The sequence below is a fragment of the Eschrichtius robustus genome, chromosome 21, assembly GCF_028021215.1.
Source record: "Eschrichtius robustus isolate mEscRob2 chromosome 21, mEscRob2.pri, whole genome shotgun sequence".
Lineage (NCBI taxonomy): Eukaryota > Metazoa > Chordata > Mammalia > Artiodactyla > Eschrichtiidae > Eschrichtius > Eschrichtius robustus.
In genome coordinates, this window is record NC_090844.1 from 25,010,008 (window position 1) to 25,022,147 (window position 12,140).

Consider the following 12,140-nt stretch of genomic DNA (forward strand, 5'->3'; position numbering starts at 1 on the left):
GCGGCGGCGGCGCGGGGAGGACCTGTCACTCCCAGCAACTGCGGCGGCGGCAGCTTTTTTTTTTTTTTTTTCTATTTTGCTTAAAAAACATTTTTTTTTTTTTTTTGCCCTTCTACTGCTTGGCCTTTCTGTGGTTCCACCCACCTCTTCTCTCCCTTCCTCCTCCTCCTCCCGTAAACAACTCTCCCACAGCTCCCGCCAATAAATAAATTAGGAGGAGGGTAAGGGGGAGGGGTGCGGGGGGAGGAGGGGAGAGGAAAAGGGAGGCAGCGCGAGAGAGCGAGGCAGAGTCCGAACCGACAGCCAGGAGCCCGCACGCACCTCGCACCATGAGATGGCGACGCGCCCCGCGCCGCTCCGGCAGGACAGGCCCCCGGGCCCCGCGCCCCGGCCCCGCCGCCCGCTCGCCGCCGCCGCCGCTGCTGCTGCTGCTGTTGCTGTGGACCGCGGCCCTGGCGCCGGGGGCGGCCGCCAGCGACGAGGCGGCTCCCGCGGGGGCCTCGGTGTGCTACGCGTCCCCGCCCAGCGTGGGCTCGGTGCAGGAGCTGGCTCAGCGCGCCGCGGTGGTGATCGAGGGAAAGGTGCACGCGCCGCGGCGGCAGCAGGGGGCACTCGACAGGAAGGCGGCGGCGGCGGCGGGCGAGGCAGGGGCGTGGGGAGGCGAGCGCCAGCCGTCAGCCGCGGGCCCGGGAGCGCTGCCCGCCGCCAACGGGACCGTGTCCCCCTGGCCCGCGGGCCCCGCGCCCAGCGCCGCCAAGCCCGGAGACGAGGCGCCCTATCTGGTGAAGGTGCACCAGGTGTGGGCGGTGAAAGCCGGGGGCTTGAAGAAGGACTCGCTGCTCACCGTGCGCCTGGGCGCCTGGGGCCACCCCGCGTTCCCCTCCTGCGGGCGGCTCAAGGAGGACAGCAGGTACATCTTCTTCATGGAGCCCGATGCCAACAGCAGCGGCCGCGCGCCGGCCGCCTTCCGAGCATCCTTTCCCCCTCTGGAGACGGGCCGGAACCTCAAGAAGGAAGTCAGCCGGGTGCTGTGCAAGCGGTGCGGTAAGTTCCTCGCCTCGCGGGGCGCGCTCGGGCGGGGCGGGGAGGGCGCACTCGCGGGGCGCGGCGGGCGCCGGGCTTCGACGGCTTCCGGGCGGACGCGGTCTGAGCGGTGGAGTTTCGGGCTTGGAAGACTCTGGGCGATCCTCAGAGGAGGAGGGTTCGCGGATTGGATTCCACGGGCAGCGCCTTCTCCAGTGTCCCTGTTTCGAGGCATTGCCATTGGTGAAAGCCCAAGTTTGGTCCTCGGTTGGGGCCGCCTCAAACTTTTTAATTCCTTGGGGTTTCGTTCGCCAAGTAGAATGGAAATGGGCCGGCTGCTTTCTTGCGTGTGCCTTCTTGAACTCTTTCGTTAGGAGTTGCTGTTAAGGGCAGCCGTGTGGGGCTTTTCCTCTGAAGGAGGAAAGGTGAGTCGGACAGGACTGTAAAGTCTTCCCATCACTTCGAGTCCGGAGTGTGGACTTGGCCAGGGGTTTGTGTCTGTGGAGAGTCCAACAAGAGCAGGACGGAGCACTGCGATTCCCCTTGCGATGTGGCAGAGTTTTTGGCGAACTCATTGTCCGAACAGACAGGTGCAGTCTGCACCTTGTGAAAATGTGTACGTGAGAAGTATAAAGTTGGGTGTTTTCTTTTTGGTGACATCATGTCAAGAATTTTTGTTTTCACAGTCTTTTCGTTTGGAGTATGCTTTGGCACGTCAGTGCGTCAGAACAGATGAGCGTCATTATAGAGCTTCACATGTAGGCCCTTAAGGAGAATTTCGGAAGATAAGTTTAACAATCGAGTTTCAAAGACCTTTCCCGATTTTACCACTGCAAAGGGTTCTTCCCAAGTCTCTTTAGTATTATCAGGTCTGAGAAATCAGATGATAATCTGATTACATTTCTGAAGTAGCATTACGTTTATGCCATTCATAAAGTAATTTCTAGGTTCTAAATATTTGTGTAATTTCCTGATGATCATGTAATCACTAAAACATAGAGGGGTTTCTTCTCAAACCAAAAATTAACATGATTACACATCACAAATTCTAACATGCATAATAGATTTTCCCCTGGTCTTGATGTATACGTCTGATAGATGGCTGGGTTAATTGAATTTTTACAAAACTCAGCACCATGCCATGCTCAGTCTGCCTGTGATGCAAAGTGTGTCAGCTCTTTTCAATTCGTATCAGCTGATGGCCAGTTATTTAAATTTCTGATTGGCATTTCTGATGCTTGTAGCCTGCGGTTAATTAATGCCTAACGATTTGGTTTTGACGTCAGGGAAGAGCATTGCTTATCCTCCATTGCCTTATTTTCACAATGCACTTTGTGCGCCAGAGACCTGTTAAGATTGCACCACTCTGTGGCCGGAAGCTGTTCTCAAACAGTGGTGCTGAAGAAAGCTGAGTGACGTTGGGATTCCCCGGGTCTGGCTGATAGATGTCACTATAAAACATGGGAAACTCTCTGCTGGGAGCTGTCTTATTAGGAAACACAAAAGCTCCTCACCATTGTACTGCATCATATGTTATTCTGTTAGAGAATCTGAAACAAAACATTTTAAGCCACGCTGTCATCCCATTTTCACGTGTTTTATTGCATGCAGTTGAGGAAGGATTTTGCTTTTACCGCAAACCATGTGAGTTGTGGATCATCTACTGCACGTGGTGGAAGTTAATATAAAGGGGATCGTAGTTGGCAGTGATGCCTAGGATGGGGGTGGGGTGTTGCTAGATAAGCCATGGTGTTAGTTACGCCTTCTAACTAGAAAGAGATGTCAGTTTTCAGGGGTAAACTTCTTATAAGGGTCCAGAGGACGCTTGGATAATGGAAAATTCATGTTGTCTGGAGAAATACTATTTTCGTGCTTCTAAGCCGAAAAAGCTTCACTAAAGGTAGTTTTGCCCTTTTGTTTGCCAGTCAAAGGAAATACATAGTTGTAAGTTGTGGCATGCTAAACAAAGCAGGGTTTTTTTTTTTAATGAACTGGAAATCTGCGTGTAATGTAGTTGATTAAGAAATCATGAAGTTACTGCTTCAGGTTTGTGTAATTATTGTGTATGTTTGGTGATTTTAGGGTTATGTACTTTAAAGTACGATACCGCGTGAAACTTTAACTAATAGATTTAGCTAAAGACTAACTGAAATCGTGCTCAAAGTTTCTCTTGGATTTTTACGAACATAGTAGTTATTGTGACATTGTAAGATATAAGTAAATAGTGTAAGCTATTTTATATAATGGAAACTCAGTAAATCCATACTTGGAATATGGGGTGTAAAAGTGTGTATGTGTGTGAAAACTTGTGAATTCTTCCAGTTGGGTGGTCTGGTTTAACAATGCCATTCAGAGCCTACCAGGCAAAGGAACACAAATTGGAAAAAAAAAAATGTACAGAAAGAATAGGGACTGATTTGTCGTGGTCGAGCTGCTCCTGTGTGCTTCTGGTCAGGAGCTTTCGGGGAGAGTGATGGAGCAGAGGGTTCTCATCTAACCACACGAAGCTGCCCTGGGGGCGCAATGGTTGTGTTCCTGCCTGAGCCCTGATGCTAGGCTGGAGAGGGGATCTAGGCAAGTCATTTTGTGATATCATACCCAGGGGAACAGTTTCCAGCTCTCCTTTGCTCAGCTGCAGTGTAGTTTCCTACAAGTTGCTTACTAGTGTAGAAACTACACGTGCAACAGATTAGCCTTAGGGTTGAGCTAATGGAAGTCTTCCCTGAATTATTTTTTCTCTCCTCCCCGCCCCCTCTCCCCATCTAACAGAAACTCCTCTGTCGAGTCTGTATAAAAAGAAGCTCTTCTCCGAACAATGGACTTTTGGAAACAAAAACTGTGTAGTGTATTTTAGATGACAACACAGAATCTCATAGCTTGTTTGCTTTATGTTTGAGGTTTGTGTGAATTGCACTTCCTTTACAGTTAAATTCTTCCCAGTCTTTGCTTTCTCTCTTGCTCACTACACAGGCTAAGACATTTCTAGGTTTTATATTTATTGGAATGCAAAATAATTTCAATTACTTTGTTCAATTAAATTGCCGTTATTCAAACAAATCATTGTTTGATGTACTACACTTCTAGTTTCCAAAGCATTGCGGTTATACTAGGCTGTAACTGATTCCCAAAAAGGAGTAAAAATACTGATGTTGAATAACATCTCTAATTGGGCCATGCAAGATTTGTACATCACTTGTGTTCTTACAAGCCAATCTAAATATTCAGTATATCATATTGGAATGTATAATAATGCAAACATGTTTATCAAATATTTATGATCAATGTCTTTCTTTTTCTCATGTTCTCAATAACTATTTAATAAAGTGTGCTGACCTTATGGTGTTATGAAAATGACAGAAATGCTGCAGGGATTTTCCAGCCAACTATTGAAGAGAATTGTTCTTAATAAAAGCTATATTAAGGGCATAGCAATAGGAACAGATACAGCTTGACTGCTTGTCTTTCATAAATACATGTGTAAATGTAATTTCCCAAGTGCTTGTGATGGTTCTCTTTAAACTGTATAAATCTTACTGTCAATTCTATACTGTATATAGAACACTTCTTTCTGTTGAGTAGAGAAACAGTGTATGTATTTATATATATTTATGTTAAAAAATGAAACCAAGATGGGTCATTTGGGAAAACAACTCTTTGGAATAAAAATATTTTAAAAGGTGAATTTAAATATCTGAATCAGAATATATTACAAGCACTAGGGGATCGTTCTCATCAGTTGTGGGAGATCTATAAATCCTCTGGATCTAGGGAAAGTTTTACCATATGTCTTAATATATTAGGTAAGACCAGGAAGCTTAAACAGCCCTGAGGGTCAAAACAATGGGCCGTGCTTCCGCTGGCCTGTATACTTATAGCAAATGAGAGCAAAAGACGTGATTGGGCGGGTTATTGCCCTTGTCAAATGCAATCTATTCATTGTTCAGGAAATCTCCTTTGCTTCGATGCCCATTTTCTTCCTGTTATTTTTCTCTTAATTATAAATGTAACATCTTTTAAAACCTATTTTTAAATTTCAGTGACAAGTGATGAACTGGCCAGATGTCCAAAGATCTTGAAACTCTCATCTGCCCTCAGTACTTAGCAATACTTAGGTTTTTTGTTTGGTTGTTTTTGATATGCTCAAATGATGTGGAAAAATTATGTCTATAGATAGTTCTGATTGAATGGGTATCTTGATTAGCCTTATATAAATGAATGATAATGAAAACAAAGTATATAATGAGAAACAGTGGTAGGGATTCATGAATTATTAGTCATTGAAAGTATATAATAAAATTTGTAAAGAAAACAAAAGATAAAAAAAAATTAGGGCTCTTATGGACTCATGCAATTTGTTACCAAAAACAATAGTGTAACATGTTTTCATCAAAGTTTTCATAAGAAAGTGAGAATGAATTTTTAATGTCCTTACTTTTAAATAACAGAAATGGCTACTGTAGACAGATTTCCATTCATGTATGAATGCTCTAAATTTGTGCATGCACATTTTACTGTGCTGTTATGTTATCATGAAATTTAAGTTAAAATGAAAGTAACATTATGAAAGAATGTATGACCTAGCCACTCTCCCAAATATCAGTCACTTTCTAATACTTGAGCAGCTGATTAATGATACAGCCTGTCACATTTTAAAATCTAAAGTTGAATTATTTGCAAATGTACAGAATTCAGACCTGAGTCTTATTGAGTTAAGTGCTAGTTGAGAGGCTGTATTTCATATTACTGTGTTTTCATATTGTTTAGGGCTGTGATGGGCTTGAGGTAAGCCTGTTTCTGAAGGCTTGTCTCCTGACTCTCCATCTGCAAATGATCCATACAGGTCGAAGAAGATTTTAAAAAAAGAAATTTTGGTGAAGTTGAAAGCTTAAAATGGGTTGACGAATCTCTGCTTGGCATAGATCCGATAGTTAGGAAATAGTCCCCCCCAACATAGACTTGCCACCCAGCCATCCTAGAAAGAGATGCCTAAGTGGTAATTGACATTATTTTTTTAGTCTTCCAGAGAACCAGGATATTTTTCCCTTTGGAAAATAGTTTCCTGAGAAACTGTATCCTAACTTTGGTTCTCCCCATTAGGATCTAGCCAAATTTATATCCTGTTTGTTTTTTTTAATAATAACTAAAAAAACAAAAACAAAAAGAAACTTAGTTTACTCACAGCTTGGATGGTACAGGGGAGACAGAGCTATCAGTTCCTAACTCAGGCTTCAGCTGTGTCTTCCCTTCATCTCTGTTTCCTTTGTGAGGACACTGCAGGGTAAAGCTTTAGGTAAATGATGGGGCCCATGAGTGGATCTGAGTCTTCAAGAGAGCAAGTATGTACTGATGCCTGCTCATGGCCACACTGACAAGTCTTCTCTTGACACCTTGGAATTCGGCTGTCTGGGTCTAAGTGTGTCAGAATATGGAGGTCCTAGATCACAAGATGTGAATGTTGGGAGTTCCCTGGTGGCCTAGTGGTTAGGATTCTAGGCTTTCACTGCCATGGCCTGGGTTCAATCCCTGCTCACGGCACTGAGATGCTGCCAGCTGCATGGTGCAAAAATAAAGAAGATGTGAATTTACAATAGGTGTCTTTCAGTTCCTGATAGGCTCTTTGTCCCTCCTATGAAGACATAGATGGTAACCGGCATTGCATCTCTATTTCAGGGGCTTCCCTGATACAAAGCCCAGGGCTCTGGCTTTGGAGGTCTGCCCCAGTCAGTGTGCTGGGAACTAGAAGAGCACAGCTCCGAGTGCTGCCTGCTTCTGGAGCTGGGGGCCAGGGTTAGGAGGTCAGGCCCAGAACCTAGAGGAGGGAATTACTTCTTTCGCTCTACTGTGCCAGCAAGTGTGAGCTGAACAGAGCCCAGCACAAGGGGACATGCCTGATGTGGGCCCTAGGGTCTTGGTAGTGGGCACAGCCGTGAGCCCGGGGCATGGAGGGGTCATGATCAGAGAGGTGAAGCCCTCTCTGCTTTGCTGCGTTTGGAAAGTCACAGCAGTAATACTGTCGTCCCAAATGTTTGTCTCTAGCCTGGGAATTGCTGTGAAGGCAAAGGAAGCTAAAAAATTGAGGGGCTTACTAAGACCACCGAGTTATAACTATCACTCATTGAGTTTGTATCTTTTTTCCTCTTTGATAGACACATGTTGCCTGACCTGTTTGGGTTAAATACGTGTTGAATAATCAAATGAATAAATGAGTGAAGCATCCCGGATGCTTGTTGGAGGGTGTTGTTGGATGGTGGCAATCACTGTTCTAGGCTGAATTTTGGAGAAAACAAGCGAAACCTCTGATTCTTTCTCTTCAGGTCTCTGATTTGGTGAGCTAGCCTCTTTGTAGGAAGTAGCATTTAGAACAGGACACCATTTCCTCCTCTGGATCAACCTTTGGGCTTCCGAGAAAGGTTATTTAATTTCCTAAAATTTGTTTTTTCATAACTTATTCCTGGATTTTAATATTCCGTATTCTGTGTACTCTATAGCCCCAGCTGGGGAACAGAATTCCCTGTGTTGTAAACACTTCCAAGCACAGAAGGGGTTTTCGATCGTCAATGAATCCCTGCCACTGTTTTGAGCAGACTCATTACCAAATCATCCCAACCAATTTTATTTTGGGTACTAGATCTCAGCTCTCAGAAATTCTATGTTCTCCCTGATCTCCCCCATAGGTGTTTCACCACGTCAGCCCTGTAAGTTCAGTTCTTGTAACTGAAGATGGAAAAGACTGCTTGTATCCCTCAGAAGTAATAGGAGAAGAGTTTGGGTGACTGACTTTTCACTTTTTCTTTCCTTTGTCGTGAACATCCTGTCAGCTCTCGGTTAGAATGTTAGGTGGGACGGCGCCTGTCCATTTGGGCTCTGGTGAACAGTGAGATCCTTTTCCTCCATTTTCTTGGCTGGCCCTGGAGACACCACGGGCGACGTGTCATCCGTGAAGCAGCAGATGCAGTGGCGGCATTTTCTTCTACCGCAGGGAGCATCCTGGCTGCAGCTCAGTGCAGACCTGGAGCGGAGGTTCTGTCTACCGAGGAGAAGGGCAGCTGTCGTGGTTTCAGGTAAAATTTGCCATTAGCCTTTGTCCTCGGGCGGTGATTCTGGCAGTGAAGGCTCTTTGGTGGCCGCCTGCACGGCGATGTTCTGCTCAGAGTTCGTTGTCGTGCCAGCAGCGCACAAGGACCACAGCTTTGAAATTTCCCCGGCGCCATATTTCTTTGCAAGTCTGGGCACCTCTGAGATACTCTTTCCTCCAAGGTCCTCATTCCCATCCACTGAGATGGCTCACATCTTTTCCTCAGAAACCGTGGCAACTTTTCTTTCATTGCGGTGGGAATTTTATTAAAATGTCAAGCATTTTTGGACCACAGGCTTATTCTGGTGAGTGTGTTTTTCCCCCAAGTTGTAATAACATAAAATTCACCATTTAAATTATTTCTAAGTTGCAGTTCAGTGACATTAAGCATTCACATTCACAGGCCACCATCACCACCATCGATCTCCAAAAGTTTTTCATCTTCCCAAACTGAAACTCCAAACCAATTAATAATTCCCTGTTCCCTCTTCTCCAGCCCCTGGCAACTACCAGTCTAATTTGTCTCCATAATTTGACTATATTTTACCTCATTTTAGTGGAACCACACAGTATTTGCCTTTTTGTTACTGGCTTATTTCCCTTGGCATAATGTCTTTAAGACTCATCTATGTTGTAGCATGTGTCAGAATTTCATTCCGTTTGAAGGCTGAATAATATTCCATTGCATGTGTGTACCACATTGTTTATCTGTCAGTGGACACTTGGGTTGTTTCTACCTTTTGGCTATTGTCAGTAATGCTTCTGTGAACGTGGGTGTACAAATATCTGTTCGAGACCCTGCTTTCAGTTCTTCTGGATACGTATCCAGAAGTGGAATTGCTGGATCATATGGTAATTTTATGTTTAATTTTTGGAAGAACTGCCATGGTGTTTTCCACAGTAACTGTACCATTTTACATTCCCACCAGCAATGCACAAGGGTTCCAATTTCTTCACATTCCCGCCAATGTGTATTATTTTCTATTGGTTTGATGATAGGCATCCTGCTGGGTGTGAAGTGGTGGTGAGCAGTTTTTGTATTGTTGTTTTCTATTCAAAGTTAGTGCTCCTAATTACACTGTCATTAATAAACAAAAGTTCTCAGAAACAGAGGTGTTCATCTATTCAACTCTTAATTTACCCAGCATTTAGGTTCCTGAATCTGAAGCCACCAGATAACAAAATTACAATAGATAATAGCTTAATAAAAACCAATAAAAGGTTTAAAGATTAAACTTAGCCTTTAGTCACCATAAGAATGTTGTACTCCTATTCATATTGCTATCAACATGGTCCAGAGAGACACCTTATCATACTTGGATTAGTATCAGCATCTTTTAATTGATTTGACTTATTCATTAAGTTTCCTTTTTTATAATTTCCCTGCCTCTATTCTGTCCATTGCTCCAAACTGACTTTCGTTAGACCCTGCACTGGAGGAGGAATCATTCTAAAATACTACTTTTATTAGACCTCGTTTTCTGCTCCAACTTCCAATGGATGCATCATAGTTACCTCTAGACCCCGACATTCAGGGTCCTCGTTAATCCAAACCAAGCCTAATCTTTGTCACTTGTACTATGTGAACGATTTTATCCAGTCTGCTTCATGAACAGGCCATGTACTTTCCTCATCCTCTCGTTTTTCCACATGCCACTTCCTCTGCCTGGGTCTGCTTCTTCCCTCATTTCTGTCCACGGAAATTCTGTCTCCTTCAAGGGGCAGCTATATCCTACTGCTTCCATGACAGTCCTAATAACGATCCTGCCAGAAATACTCACTCTAGCCTTTGAATACAGAGCACCATATAAAGTATGTTTTACTCCATACTTTATACGTGGTGCATTTCAAATTTCCCTTATGTTATCTTTGTTTTTTAAAAACGGATGTGTTTAACAGTTTTTCTAGCTGTGAATGTCTTGCCTCACCTGGGAGACGACAGTATCCTTGCAGCCAGACACTTGGGGTGTCCTCAGCTTATTCACAAGTGAAAAGTGCCCCAGCCTTAGAGTCAGGAGAACTCCTTTCCACTTCTAGCTTTGTAGTTTAGTACCTGGCTGGTTTGGGGTGAGTAACTTTACCTCTTTGGGCCTCAATTCCCTAATATGCAGCATGAGAAGGTGGAAGTAAAGAGCTTTCCATGGTCCATTCAAACTGCATCTGGTCGTCATCTCAGAAATGACCCAACATGCAAACCCCTTCTGCTGCTGCCCGTGGAGCTTTTCTCTTCCTCTCTTCTCACTTTAGTCTTGTTCTGTGGAGAACAGTCATGGAAAAACAATTGTGAAACTTTTTTTGGACACTCCGAAAGAGGAGTGACAGCTTAAGGAGAGTGAAAAACTATCTCCCCTTTCCTCCAAAGCTTTTCACCTCCCTTGCCTTTTGGGTCATTTTATTACACTGTCAAAAATAGTTATTTGTGTTCACGAGCATTGTCTTTTCAAGAAGCAGATACTGTCTTTGAAGCTATAAAGTATGATTATTAATTTACAACTGTAAACTTTTAAAGCAAGAAGTTCAGTCATTTGTTTTATAAAATGACAAAGAAGATTCAAAGTGCTTTACTATGAATTTTTATTTATTTATTTTAACAGTGTAAATCTGACACTGTTTTAGTTTTTAATAATTAGTGCTGTTGTGGAAATGGATGAGACCAGCACAGAGAGTAGGGAAATCTTGGTTTCCAGCCAGATGGCACCAGTTCTGATGATGGTGGGGAGAGAGTTGCCACCTTCATGCAGAATTGGGTAAAAAGACCTTCTTTCTCAGCTTATGATATTTATGGTTGGGGCAAGAAGATGATATATTTTAGTCCTTTTGTGAGTAGAAGGGGCAATACAGAAACAAGTTGTCAAATGAGAAATAATTTGATCTTTTTAAATCACTGCATGAAGAGGCATTGGCAGTGGCACATGGGCCGGGCACGACTCAAGTGTGTTGTGTCTAGTTTTGTTTTGCTCCTTCCTTTGCCTCTGGTGAGTTCAGCTATTCCAGCAGATCTAATGGTGCTTATAAACCATGGCTCCTCGGTCCATATCTCTAGCCCAGACCCTATTTTCTGGCTCCAGATCAGTATATTCAAGCACTTACCAGATAACCCACCCAAATGTCCTATAGACACTTCATGGTAAATATATTAAACAGGATCTCATCACGTCCCCTGCAGTCCATCTGGACATTTGGATACTAATGATGAAACTGCTATCACTACTTCTATTACAGTCACTGCTGTTACTACCAGCGGCTTCCTGGAGTGACAGCTTATTCTATGCCACATAGAGTAGTAAGTGCTCGTAAGAGCTTAGTTAACCCCTCACCATATGGTAGCATCAGTGTCTTCCTAGTTAGCCCAACCGGAAACCTCTCCTTCTGCCCCATAGCCATTTGGTGACCAGATCTTATCGATTCTACCTCCTTAACACATCTCAGACCCCTCCCTTCTACCCCAACTCCACTGTTTCTGTAGCAGTTCTCAGCCTTACTGTAATAGCCTCTTATCTTTGCTCAGGGATTCTCGTCATCTTAAATTCATTCTGTGAACTATTGCTAATGATCTTTCTGAAGCAGAAAAGATGGTACTATACCCTTGCTTAAACCTCTTCAGCTGCCATCAGTATAAAATCTGAACTCCTTAGAATGGCTTAGAAGGCATTCACCTTTTATCCAAGTGTTCTTATCCAATTTCTTCTCCTACCTGGAACCCCGTGCTACACTGATGGCATGGCTCCCCACGTGCCAAGTGGCTGGAGGGATCTTTACATTTACACCTACTGTTCATTCTTCCCCATAATGGTCTGCTTCTCTATCTACTTTCCGTACCTTTGCTACCCGTTGTTCCAGACTATGTCCTTCAGTGGGAGGATGGTTACATAAAACTGTATGGCTATATAATGGATTGTGTTGTCTTTAAGAATCTTGTTGTAGAAGAAAGTATAATGACTTACAGATACATTCATAGTATATTGTCAAGTGAAAAAATATTATAATGCAGACTGTGTATAATTGCTTTTACTATTATCTATCTATTTATATCCATCTGTCA

General features: G+C 43.6%; 1 protein-coding gene across 1 annotated transcript in view; it reads left to right on the plus strand.

Annotated features, from left to right (window-relative positions):
- The first annotated feature begins 329 nt into the window (after positions 1–329).
- NRG1 (neuregulin 1) overlaps positions 330–12,140 on the plus strand; it is a 1,032,063-nt gene continuing 1,020,252 nt past the window's right edge. The window contains exon 1 of the mRNA XM_068531892.1: positions 330–1,044. Coding sequence (XP_068387993.1) covers positions 330–1,044 — 715 coding nt within the window. The remainder of the gene's footprint in view (positions 1,045–12,140) is intronic.